This window comes from Astatotilapia calliptera, chromosome 16 (genome assembly GCF_964374335.1).
Source record: "Astatotilapia calliptera chromosome 16, fAstCal68.1, whole genome shotgun sequence".
Classification (NCBI taxonomy): domain Eukaryota; kingdom Metazoa; phylum Chordata; class Actinopteri; order Cichliformes; family Cichlidae; genus Astatotilapia; species Astatotilapia calliptera.
This window is the reverse complement of record NC_137437.1, coordinates 18,305,766-18,318,229: the sequence shown is the minus strand read 5'-3', so window position 1 is coordinate 18,318,229 and position 12,464 is coordinate 18,305,766. Positions and strand designations below refer to the sequence as shown.

The 12,464-nt window shown below is 38.0% G+C and overlaps 1 protein-coding gene across 10 annotated transcripts; it reads left to right on the top strand.

Moving 5' to 3' along the window:
• The first annotated feature begins 4,485 nt into the window (after nucleotides 1-4,485).
• Nucleotides 4,486-12,464, top strand: LOC145421130 (uncharacterized). Of its 10 annotated transcripts, none has more exons than XR_013902431.1 (6): nucleotides 4,486-4,898; nucleotides 4,997-9,166; nucleotides 9,684-9,785; nucleotides 9,964-10,352; nucleotides 10,557-10,646; nucleotides 11,415-12,464. XR_013902431.1 is itself a non-coding variant. In XM_080290984.1 (6 exons), exons 3-6 carry the CDS (start codon nucleotides 9,752-9,754, stop codon nucleotides 11,516-11,518), a joined length of 408 nt encoding a protein of 135 aa, XP_080147110.1. In that variant the 5' UTR covers nucleotides 4,487-4,898; nucleotides 4,997-9,166; nucleotides 9,684-9,751; the 3' UTR covers nucleotides 11,519-12,464. The 10 variants fall into 10 exon arrangements, 2 of the variants coding, with proteins under 2 accessions (XP_080147110.1, XP_080147109.1); XR_013902430.1 differs by having other exon boundaries at nucleotides 10,557-10,899; XR_013902432.1 differs by having other exon boundaries at nucleotides 9,684-9,826; nucleotides 9,964-10,143; nucleotides 10,557-10,899.

The window sequence follows — 12,464 nt, the reverse complement described above, 5'->3', positions numbered from 1 at the left end:
ACAACTCGTGTTTCTAATTAGCTAACAAGCTATGTGCTGTTCCACAAAGGGGCTGGCACAAAAGTAATATTAAAACTCACCACTTCGCTAGAAAATTGTGTATATAATATCAAAAGTAAAAATAATCAATCTGAAGAAAAACATTCCTCCAAAGCAGGGGGGGGTTAAGCTTTAGCTTTCAGCTATTGTTAAAACTGATCAATTTTATTCAACTCAATTGAAGTATCTCAATTTAATTATGACATGTTCAGTAACATCATGATGAATTACAAAGCAGCACTAACAAAAGTAATGGAATGAGAATGCTGAAAACAAACAAACAGTTGTTGATTTGCCGTCCTTAGATTAAGTTCTCTCCTCATGTAACAGTAACAGAAATGATGCATTTACAGGTAAGAATGCAGCAAGGAAAGATTAGATAGTAATCTGTAGGATGATTTTGAAAAAGGAAGCACATGAAGGTAGCTTCAATGATTAAATGGTGGGAAATGAAGAAGCAAGAATGTTGCACAGAGTACAGGGAGGAGTTGAAACACGCTCTGGGTTGCAGGAAAAAGTTATCAGATAACTGGGAGAGCACAAATGAAGTGCTGAGGGAAACTGCCAAGAAGGAAAGAGGACGAGGAGATTTGGTGGTGCAATAAGGAAGTACAGGAGAGTATTCAAATGAAGCGGTTAGCAAAGACAAAAGGGGAATAGTCACTAGATGAAGAAAGTAGACAGGAGTACTGGGGGGCTTATCCTTGAAAACACAATAAGTTTCTATCACGAAAGTTGTGGGGCTGGAGCCTTTCCCAGGCACCACAGGGCGAGGTGTACCCTGGAAAGGTTGCCAGCCTGCCACAGTGCCAAGGTTTTTAAAAGTAGAAACGGCTGCTAAAGCTCTTTATGCCTTTTCAAACATCCTTAAAATAACAATCAGAGGAGAGACCGACAAAAATTGAAAACGTTATTGTCTTTATTTTATGAGCACTTCATGTTTCTACATCTAAAAGTAAAGTTCCCCTCTATTTTCAAGCAGCCTGGTTATTGAATTGCCAATTTGAATATGACTGGTTAAAACTGCATGTCTTTATCTTCTCCGCCAGGTGGCACTATTGCGTCATTAATATACAGCATCATTCAAACAAATAAATTCAAGCTTGCAGAGTTTGCAGAAAGGGTCCAAATTTAGATGGAGTGGTTCTAAGCAGCATAATTAGCTACTTTCTCTCTCAAGCTGCCTTTGCAAGAATGTGATCATGGATGTAAATACGTTTTTTAACTGAATCGACGAATAATCGAATCCAAAAAATCTAAAAGTTACAAATTATTTTTGTATTTGTATTTATTGTCAGAGAGGAAGTAGCTGCAAAGGTACAATCTTTGTGACAAGGACAGGGGGACTGGGGAAAATTATCTTTCTCTGAATTTGTCAAAAACTTGCATCACCTGCTGGAAACAAGCAAAGTCGTTGATTTAGTTTACATTCAGAGCTGAAAATGTCCAGCAGGTTTTATTTTTGATTTATTATATTTAATGCTAAGTCTTGCAATGGTCAATTTATGAGCTGGTCTGGGATGCCCTTCTCTCTATTTGATCCCCACTCCTTTTTGTCCCTCCAGTTTTTCCACTTCTTCGTACGTTTTCTCACGTCCAGTCCCACAGGCTTGGCAATTTCATTGGATATGTATCCTACGAATCCTTTTATTGAGTTCGGGAATGCACAGGAGCGATCTGAACAGGCCAAATCACAATATTTGCCGTCTTCCTCAACGGGACACAGAATTACATTTTCCCATTTGCAGCGGGAAAGGTTTCAGAGGGTTCGTAGCCTGAAGTGCAGGTAAATCAAGGTGTGAACAGACAGAGGGATTACACAGATTACACAGTTGCATTAACCAAGAGCTTGATCGCAGCGGAGGACGTACAGTGTTGAGCCTGAAGTTGAAGGTTCACGATGAGCCATTTCCTGCTGTCTCTTTGGAGGGTCAGAGTGATGCTCTGCCTGGGTCAACTTTTACATTGTCGTAAGTAGCATTGAATTCCTGTAGTTGCATTTGAGCCTGGTTGATGATCATGAGGAGTAATGGGAAATGTCAGAATATTAACTATGACCAATTTATAAAAGTCCAATAAGTAAAAATAGATGTAAATGAAGGTTAATGTCTATGATAATTCTAAAATGCCATCTGTGCTTTTTGCAAAATGATTTTCAAATTTTATAAAATGTCATTTAGCAAAAACAGAGTAAACTCACTGATAAATGTTCATTCCTTCTTGGTCTCCATAGTTTTAATATCAGTTTAATTGCTGCATGAAAACAAATTGGCTGTAAATTACTTTAAAAGTCTCGTTCATGAAGAAGTTGTAAAAAGTGTTTGCTTTCTTTGGGGAAAATGATTTCCCACATCAAATAAAGTGAATCAAGCCAACATACCACAAAAAACAAAAAAGAAAACAAAAAACGAACAACAATAGGATTGGTTGAAGAAAATAGATGTAAGGAATGTAAGGAAAAAAACAAGCAAAAAAGAAACCAAACAACAAGATAATGTCACTATACTCCTGACAAGCTCGGTCTTTGTCTAGACTTGTACACATTATCTCATATAGTTTATAACAGGAACTCCCAATTTTCAGAAATAGAAAAATTGTGACCAAGATACAGATGACATTTCTGACAAAATGTGCAAACATTTTTTTAATCAGAATTACAATTAAATATATCTTTTTGAAAATATTCTTTATACCTGCAAAAATTGATATATCAATAGATGTTCAATGCACAGTCTATATAGTGTGCCATAACCTACAGTATATGATACTTTAATACTTATAAATACATGAGTGACACTTCAAAGTTTCAGGATTCAGATGACTTCATTTGTGTTTTGTCTCTGCTTTACTCAGAGTGAAAACTGAAGCACAAGCTGGGCCTCTGTATCGTGTGTTAGGCTCTCCCCTCTACATCACCTGCAGTGTGAGTGGCTTCAGAAGTGAAAACACTGACAAACATTTTGAATTCCGTATGACGAAGCCTTCAAACCCAGACTTTGAGATCCAAATCATCAGTTCACATGAAGATACTTTTGGATATTCTTCTCACCTAAGAAGGTTCTGGTAATTACACGAGAAACTGCATTTTGAACCATTTGAATCCTATGGAGAGATTTCTGTGATTATCCAAAGCAAGGGCGTAGATTTGGCATGGACGGAAGGGACGTGTCCCCACCAATATCCAGCGATTATTGAATTGTCCCCACCAATAATTTGATATCTTCGAGTAAAGAAAAACAAAACCTAGAGAAAGAAAAGAAAAACGATCTGTCAGCGTCTCATTCACCCAGCGGAGCAGAAAGAGCTAAATTACGTTCTTTACTGGAGTCCTACGTCATGTGACAAATATGGCCAATGTGATTGGCTGTGCCTTTCAGGGAGCTCTGTTTAGTTTTTTCAGTGGCAAGCCTTACTGCTAATGTATCAGAGATGTTGGTGTACAATAACTGAAGTAATGTTGTTAAGTCCTTAAAGTCATATTCTTTTATTGTCATGACTGTATATGAAGCTGTTTTTATTTTTGTATGATACCAGATTTATATGGAATATGGCTGAAGTAAACTAAAGCCTAAAATACTTAGTCATTTATTTAATAGTAATTTAACATTATATAATTCACATATAAAACTATGAATTGTAATTTTAAATAGTTTAAAAGCATGTAGAATAGCATATGTAGGCAAGTATATTTCTCCTTTTTTTTTCTTTTTCTTTTTTTAAATCAAGAAGCAAACACAAAAAGGAAGAAAAAAAAGAAACAGGGCAGGGTTCGGTGGTTGAATCATCCGTCCCCACCAATGTCAAAACCAAATCTACGCCCTTGATTCAAAGTAAACAGAATCATTATAATCAATAACCACATAACCAGCGCAAACAAAAATAACAGTACTGTTACCTGTAAATGATTGGCATAGCTAACTAATAATACGAGGGGAATATTCAGTCCAAGTGATACTCATAATATAAGGTGCTATCAAAACAACACCTAGACTCTAAACCTGGGAGGAAGGAGCAATTAGAGAAAAGTCAATACATGAGAGAATTTACCACATTTATTCAAAATGGTTTTAGTTCCTTTAAGAAGAACTTCTGTTTTCTCACTTTTAATTTCATAAAATTAGCAGATAACCACAATTTAATCTCATATAAGCAGTCGGTGACAAAAGAAGGTTGGGAGAGTGGAACTAGTCTTAGTGGAATGATACAACTTGGTGTCATCAGCTTAACAACGTAAACGTATGCCTAAAAATGTGAGCTAAAGATAAAAAATGAATATTTATGCGTGAGCAAAAGACAAATCCTTGGGGAACACCACAGACAACCAGAAGGGGTTATGATCTGAAATTTTTTAACTTTTCATACTGATTATGATGTGAGCTGTGATAAACCAGGCATGTGAACTGACAATATTACCAACTCATTCTAATGTCTTTTAAAAAAAAAGTTTTCTTTGTCCTTATTCACAGAAAACAATCTCTATGTTCCAAAGGAAGATACAGCGATGAATATAAGCAGAAACCAGGATTTTACTTTCCCCTGTAACATCAGTAAACAATCCAGCCATGAATCCAAGTTCCAGGTCACATGGTTTTGGCAGAAAGAAATAGAAACGAAACAGCGCCCCATATTCACAGTCTACAGAAACTCCATTCTGCAACACAGGTTTGGGGAGAATGTTCGCCTGAGATACGACCACCCTGACCCCAGCCAATTCAGCCTCACCTTCTTGAACCTTGGCCCTGAAAATAGTGGCCTGTATTTCTGTGAGGTAGAGGAGTGGCTGCCTTCTCTGTCTCATGGGTGGAGAAAAGTTGCAGTGGAAAAGTCAGGGCATTTGAATGTCAGTGTTCTCACAGAAGGTAGGCATGTCTTAACACATTTCTCTTAACATGTCATTTCTCTCAGTAAATATCAAAAGATCATGAGGAAATACCTTTCTTTGTCTTCGTCTTTGCAGGTGATGCTAATGCCGATTCTGAATGTAGCACAAGAGCTTATATAATAACGATTGTAATTCTCATCATCTTAGTTTTAGTCCTATTGCTACAGGCTTGTGGACATCAGATAAGGTGGAGATGACTGAACAGGGAGGCTTTTTTTTAAACACATGATGTTATATGCAAGACTTTGTAGTTGGACTGCATATACTTTTTAGTACCATTTAGAACCAGTCTTCAATCAACCTGTCTATAACATTCCATTTGCACAACTCTGTTGCTTGTGAAGCTCGCACACAAAGAATTTCACTCACATGTGCTGTACCAATGTACCTGCACATGTGATGTGACAATAAAAGTGATTTGATTTGATTTTGATTTGAAATAGATCTAGTGATTTACTTTCAGTGCAAAAACAAATAAGTTTGAAGAATAAACTCAGCATTTTGGTAAACTACTGTGCCAAAATAAAATTGTGTTGCTCTGCAAATACTCATACTGCAATGTATTGTATATATTTTCATACATAAGTGTAATTTTCTCCTCCTCTTTTCTTTTTTTAATATATTTTATTTTTGCTTTTACAACTGAACACAACATACTTATACAGATTCATTTGTAAACAGTTACTACAGTTAGCATATGTGGATTTGTAAGCATGAGGAACAATAAATTAATGAAAAAAAAAAACTAAAGAGGTAAAGAAAATTTAGAGAAGAAAAAAAAACCATAATAATAAATAAATAAGTAATTAAATAAGGAGGGGGAGGAATAAAATTAAGATCAGTTCATTTTTAAGAATTTTAGAAATGGCTGCCAAATCGTGCAAAAACGCACCAGTTTCCCTTTCCTGTCAAATCTTATCTGTTCCACCCTGGCCACAGACACCATCTTGTTAAGCCACCTCTTAAAACACGGGGCCGAAGGAGACCGCCACTGTAAAAGAATGAGTTTCTTTGCAGCAAGCATACCCATTGGGATTATCTGTTTTTGTGAACAACGTCTGTGTAAGAGACTGGAATAGAATCTACTTGTTGCTTTTACTTTTCGAGGAACAGCCATAGACATCAGATTACTGTCATGCTGAGGAAGGCTCTTGTGTGGTGATTGTGTACAAGTTGGGGTAAAACTTGCAGTGTTTCTCTGAAAGATGTGAGAGACTAAAATAACACTCAGGAACTTTATGGCAGACTGTAGTTCTCTCAGGCTCAGAGAGATGATGTTGTGCTGCACTTGCTCTTTAATTTTGCCAGCACTTCGCAGAATGGTGGACTGGGCTCCTTGGTACAGCTTCTCTCTGCACCTTGCTGTACAGTTCACTCCCTTGTGTTTCCATGGCAATGCCCGTCAGAGCAAAACAAAGAAACACTGAATTTGGGAGGCAAATCAATGCTTGTAACTATGCAGCAAAGACTAGCAGAGGCAAAATCACATCCAATGTTTTTAACAAATTAAAATACATTAACTTTACATTCAAACATTAAAATATTAAACAGTCAGTTCATACGTCTACAGTACAATCCCTCTCTTTTCTGAACTTGTACTTTTTGCCTGCATGTAGCTGAACACACTGAGCTGGTCATCGTTATTGCTGCAGTGTCATTCCAGATCTAATTTGACATCAGATTGAGGTGCTGGCCTTCATGTTCCATGAAACAACTTGATTTCATGAGAATTTTTATGACAATTGTGCAACCGTTTTCCTATTACAACTTTTCTAAATACAGGAACAGCACTGCTGTGAACTTAAAACACACAAATGCTGTATTCACATAGTGAAATCAGTGATGTAGCAGCAGAATGCATCCGGTGTCTGGCATTGCAAAAAAGTTTCTTAATTAAAAATGAAAGTAAAGAACACGACTCTTACAAAACACAGTCTCTGTTCTTACTTGTTTACATGACAAATTGGCAGTTATACTCTACAGTATCTGGTTTATCAACATACCTGAAAGGCACGTGACACAATTCATTTCTTTGAACTCTCTAGCACTGCCATGAGGACATTTTTTGGTAAAATGTCTCTATATCGAATTTATCGATTTTAAAGTTCTTTTATTGGTTTTTAAATGTCTTAATGGTCTTGGGCCTTCTTATCTCTCAGATCTGCTTTTACCATATGAACCCTCGCGGACCCTGAGGTCCTCTGGTACTGGCCTTTTGATTGTCCCTAAAGTCAGGACACATACTAACGGAGAGGCAGCTTTTCAGTGGTATGGTCCTCGTCTGTGGAACAGCCTGCCGGAGGAGCTCAGGGCCACAGAGAACGTACATGTTTTTAAGAACAGGCTCAAGACCCACCTTTTTAATTTAGCTTTTACTTAGCGTTTATTTATTTTTTATGCTTATTTATTCTATCCTGTTATTCTATTATTAATTTAGGATTTACCTAATATTTCTTGATTTTATTCTTATTCATTTTTTAATCTTCTTACTCTATTTATATTTATATTTATATTGTATCCTGTTCTTATTTATTTTATCATTTTACCCTGTATACATCGTATTGCGTCATATCTCCAGTGTTTCCTCGGAGGGCGCTCTCTGCACCGGGGCTGTTATTGACCGTGGCTGCTGGGTCTCTGGGGTCCTCTCAGCCTGGTTGGGGGGCTCCTTTGCCTCCCTCCGGCTGTGTGCCCAGCCCGGAGGCTGCGGTCTGTGACCGGCTCCCGGTGCAGACGGCTCTCTGTTATAATGTTTCCTCACTTGGCTCATGCGAGCCCAGCCCAATTTTTACTCTTTAAGTGTGTGCGTGTGTGTATGTGTGTGTGGGTGGGGGTGGGGGGATATATGTGTATTGAGAGTGTGGGGAGTGAGTTGGAGGGTGGGGTGGGCTGCTTTTAACTATGTAAAGCACTTTGTGCTACATTTTTTCTGTATGAAAAGTGCTTTATAAATAAAGATTGATTGATTGATTGATATCATTGTTATGAAATGTGCAGCAGATATTAAGGGAGTGCAGAGAATGAACACGAATTGCTTTGGTGAGCACCAAAGCGATTAGTGCCACCATAAGGTGCCACCATCAGGTTGGCAATAAGGGTCTTAATAACCTGCCACGAAGCTCCTGAGCTGCATAGTTTGTCATGAACTTCCGAACAGCTACATCATTTATGACTTCTGTGACCTTTGACAGAGTCATCATCAGGTCAAGATTTCAATGTTTGAAACCACAAAGCTGCAAGAAAGGACATTCCCATTAGTGCTAAATACAAATATCAGCATGCAAATTCACAAAGAGACAGTGAACATGTTTAATATTAAATCTGATAACGCAACAGGATGGAAGCACAGATGGAAGTTGACTTTAGATTTCCCCACGTGTACCAGGCTCCCAGTAGTTGGATAAGATGTGTTGTTTGTATGAATTTATGTCCTGTCAAACACACACACATGCTAAAAAGCCAGATAAATTATCATTTCTTTCTTTAAACAATAATACAGAGAAAACCCCAACAATCAGAACACGCTCTTTGAGCCAGCACTTGGCAACGATAGTCCATATAAACAGTCCAGATAAATGTGTTGTTGTTTTGCACACGTCTTTCCTTGTTTGTTTCAAATGTGAATTTTCCTTAGGGACTATTGCAGTCTTTCTAATACTTTCTTAACATTTCTCCTCTTTTTCAAACATCCCAAAAAATAAAGCAACTAAAAGAGAGACTGAAGAATTTAAGGACACTGGGTAAAACTGTACTTCTTTTGGTTCTCCACCAGGTGGCACCATTGCATCATGAATCTACAGCATTACTCAATCAAATCAGTTCAAAAGGGGCAAACTTGGATTGGGGAATCAGATTAAATACCCACTACTACTTTATCTCTCAAGCTGCCTTGTATGAACATGGTCATGTTATGTAATTAAGTTATAAACTGAATCGATGTGTAATCGAATCAAGAAAACGTGAAAGATGCACATACAAAGTTACAAAGCTATAACTTAAAGCTAAACTTTAAGATTAGGACGGGGGGCAGGGCGGGGGTCTTTCTCTGGACATTCATGCTATGATTATAATTTATTATACTGATAATATGATTGTTTTTCTCTCACTAATAAATTCAAAAAGTGCACAGGAGGAATCGATTATACTGAACTGCAACACAACTGTTGCTGCCTGTCTCACTTTATGCCGCAGGGTTTTGTGGGGGGAGCCCACAGTGGAAGATTCAACACAGAAGTCTAAATCAAGGTGGGAAAAGGCGCAGACAGATTTTGATACAGCTACACTGACTGAGGAAATATTGTTGGGCTTGTAGCTGAAGGTTTGGATGATGAGCTTGAAAAGTAAAAATTTAAAGGAAAGAGTTAGTAAGTAGTGCTATTGGTGCTATTTAGTAAAATATAGATAAACACAGAATCACCATCAGTAAATATGTTGTCTGTGTTGTGTGCAACTTGCCTTTTCAAATTTTATATGATTACAACCCTCAGAGATTAAACTCCCTGTTTCATAAATGAGAATGCTTCTTTGGTCTCTATGTTTTAATATCAGTCTAACTGCTATATAAACTTAAATTAACTCCAAATTATTTTCATGAATCACTGTTTATGAAAAAGTAGCAATAAGTGTTTGCAATCGTTGGGGAAAACTGTTTCCTGCATGACGGAAAATAAAGTGAATCATGCCAACACGCTCTTATTACTTGCATTGAGAGAATCATGAACATTTTATTAATTTAACACCATGTTTTCTGAATCTACTGTAGGATTATCCTCTTCTTTAAACAGTAAGACTGAGCCTTGGAGCCACACTCCAAAAGAAAATGGTTAAGACATGTACACACTGCCTCAGCCACTTCTTCATGATGGTAAACCACAGTATCCTTAATAAAAAATTAAACATCCACAGGTTAGAAGCATTTAATTGATTTTACTCAGTCATGCTATATTAAAAACACATCTTGATATTGGTCAGCACATTAATGTTTACTTATCCTATAGACACCTGTGTGGATGTCTCACTGTTTTCATTTTTATCTTGATTAGAGGTGGTAGAGCCATCGTCTCCGTCTCTGGCAGTGGAAATCTCAGCACAGCCAGCAGCACTGCAGGACGGGCAGGAGCTGATGCTGTCCTGTGACATAAACACAGAGGACGTGGAAAAAAGATTCTTCTCTGAAGCATGGCTGAATGAAAGTGTGGAGCTGGCTCTCATTGGTCCCACAGGTGTGTTCACTGTGGCGCCAGAGTACAATGTTCCTCAGAAAAATGTAGAGTTCAGAGCCGCCCGGACTGGGAACAAAGATTACCGTCTCATCTTAAAGCCTGTGAGAACTGAGGACCAGGGAGAGTATATCTGTACAGTCTGGCCTCAAGAGAGAGGCCAAGATGATACTTTTATTGAGGGAGAACCCAAAGACTCCAGCCCACAGCGGGTCAGAATTAACACATGCACATTGGGTTATTCAGGGTTTAATTCAGTGTACTTTTTACATTGTTAATTTTATCTGTTGTTATTAAGACTTACACAAAGCGTTACCTTGCTTATTTATTTTGTTTTCTGTTAGTAAAATTACTTTTTCACGAGTAACTTCTCAAACACAGCAGTACTATTTGTCTCTTGCCTCATCTCCTCACAGAAAACAGGATGACAGTCAAAATGCAGCAGGCTGTAAATGTCACCGAAGGGGGCGGGCTGCATCTCTCCTGTAAAGTGGATGGGGTTCAAGGTCAGCTCTCTGTCACCTGGCAACACAAACCAACACCAATGGCCTTGTTCACCAAGATCATCAGTATAAGTCGGGAGGGTGTTACAGAGATAGCAGAGGAGTTCATGAGTCGCAAAGTGAGGGTGATGCGTCCAGCAGCTGATCCTTGAGCTTGATGAGGTCAAAATGTCCTGTGTACCCGTGTCTGGGCAGAAACCCAATAGCAAGACTCACAGCCAGGCACAAACTACCACTGTAACAGTGATTTTTATAGGTACGATGTGTCTCTGGTAAAACAGATTCAGGCACATGAAGTTACCCATTTTGAGTTAAAACAGGATACATTTTTGCATTGTGAAGCATGCAAAGCTATTTTATAGAATCACTTAATAAACATGGAGCTGAAAATGAGCGTAAGAAGCTATAATTAATCTCATATCTTCTTGCTGCAGCTTTGTTCAATGCTGATCATCTGATTTAACTCCTTGTAAAAAAGCATATTTCCCAAAACCCAGCAAAATATGCCACCTCTCCTGGTCATCTTCTGGGCAAAGCTGATCTCTGCACTATCTCTCTTTTTGATGTTGATGGAGTCATTTCTTATTCTATCCTGTGTGCAAGCTGCTTGTGTTCTGCCTATTGTTAAATTGTTTTTTTCCCTCAGTTTGGTTGTTTACAAGTCCTCTTTTATCTCTTTTGTCTGCCAGTATAACCCAGAATAAGTCTCACTGACTGGTCTGTTATTAAAGGTCTGTTAAACTAAAGTTTTACCCTTGTGCTTATTCACAGAAAACAGTCTCTCTATTCCAAAGGAGAAAGCAGAGATAAAGCAGAGGAACAAGAAAGCAAAATTTCATCATCCCCTGCAACATCAACCAACAACCCAGCCATGAATCCAAGTTGAGGTCACATGGTTTTGGCAGAAAAAAATCAGAAACTAAACAGCGCCCCGTATTCACAGTTTACAGGAACACAACTCTACAAGACAGGTTTGGGGAGAATGTTCGCCTGAGATACGACCACCCTGACCCCAGATAATTCAGCCTCACGTTCTTGAACCTTGGTCCTGAAAATAGTGGTCTGTATTTCTGTGAGGTAGAGGAGTGGCTGCCTTTTCTGTCTCATGGGTGGAGTTGCAGTAGAAAAGTCAGTTAATTTAAATGTCAGTGTTCTCACAGAAGGTAGGCATGTCTTAAGGCAATTATCATTAATGTACCTTAATTCAATGTCATTTCTTTCAGAAAATATCAAAAGAAGATCAAGTGGAAATACCTTTCCTTGTCTTCTTCTTTGCAGGCAATGCTAATCACATCTCTGAATGCAACATGAGTACCTATAAAATAACTATTACAATTCTCATCGTCATAGTCATGGCCATATTGCTACTGATGCTCAAGATGTGCAGAAATAAAGGCTCAAAAGGAAAGAAGTCAACTCCATCTCGCTGGGGTGAATCGCTCCCTTTGAACACCAATCAAGGTGGAGACGACTGAACAGCAGAGACATTCTTTCTATGTGATGCAATATATGCAAAAGAATTTAATAGCTTATCTTCTTTTAACTCATATTTTCCAATTAAATCACTCTTGTTTCAATTTATCTGTTCAGAGCATTTCATGGAATAGCTCTACCAGTTTACAGTGCAGCTGGGAATAATTTTAAAGAATAAAGTCATACCGTGGTAAACCAATGTGCCAAAATAAAAATGTGTTGCTCTACAAATACTCACAGACTGCAATGTACTGTATATATTTGCCTATAAATGCTAGTGTGGATCCGAATCTCTGGACTTGCACAAAACTGAATAAATCCAATCAAATTTTTGATGCTTTTCCTCCA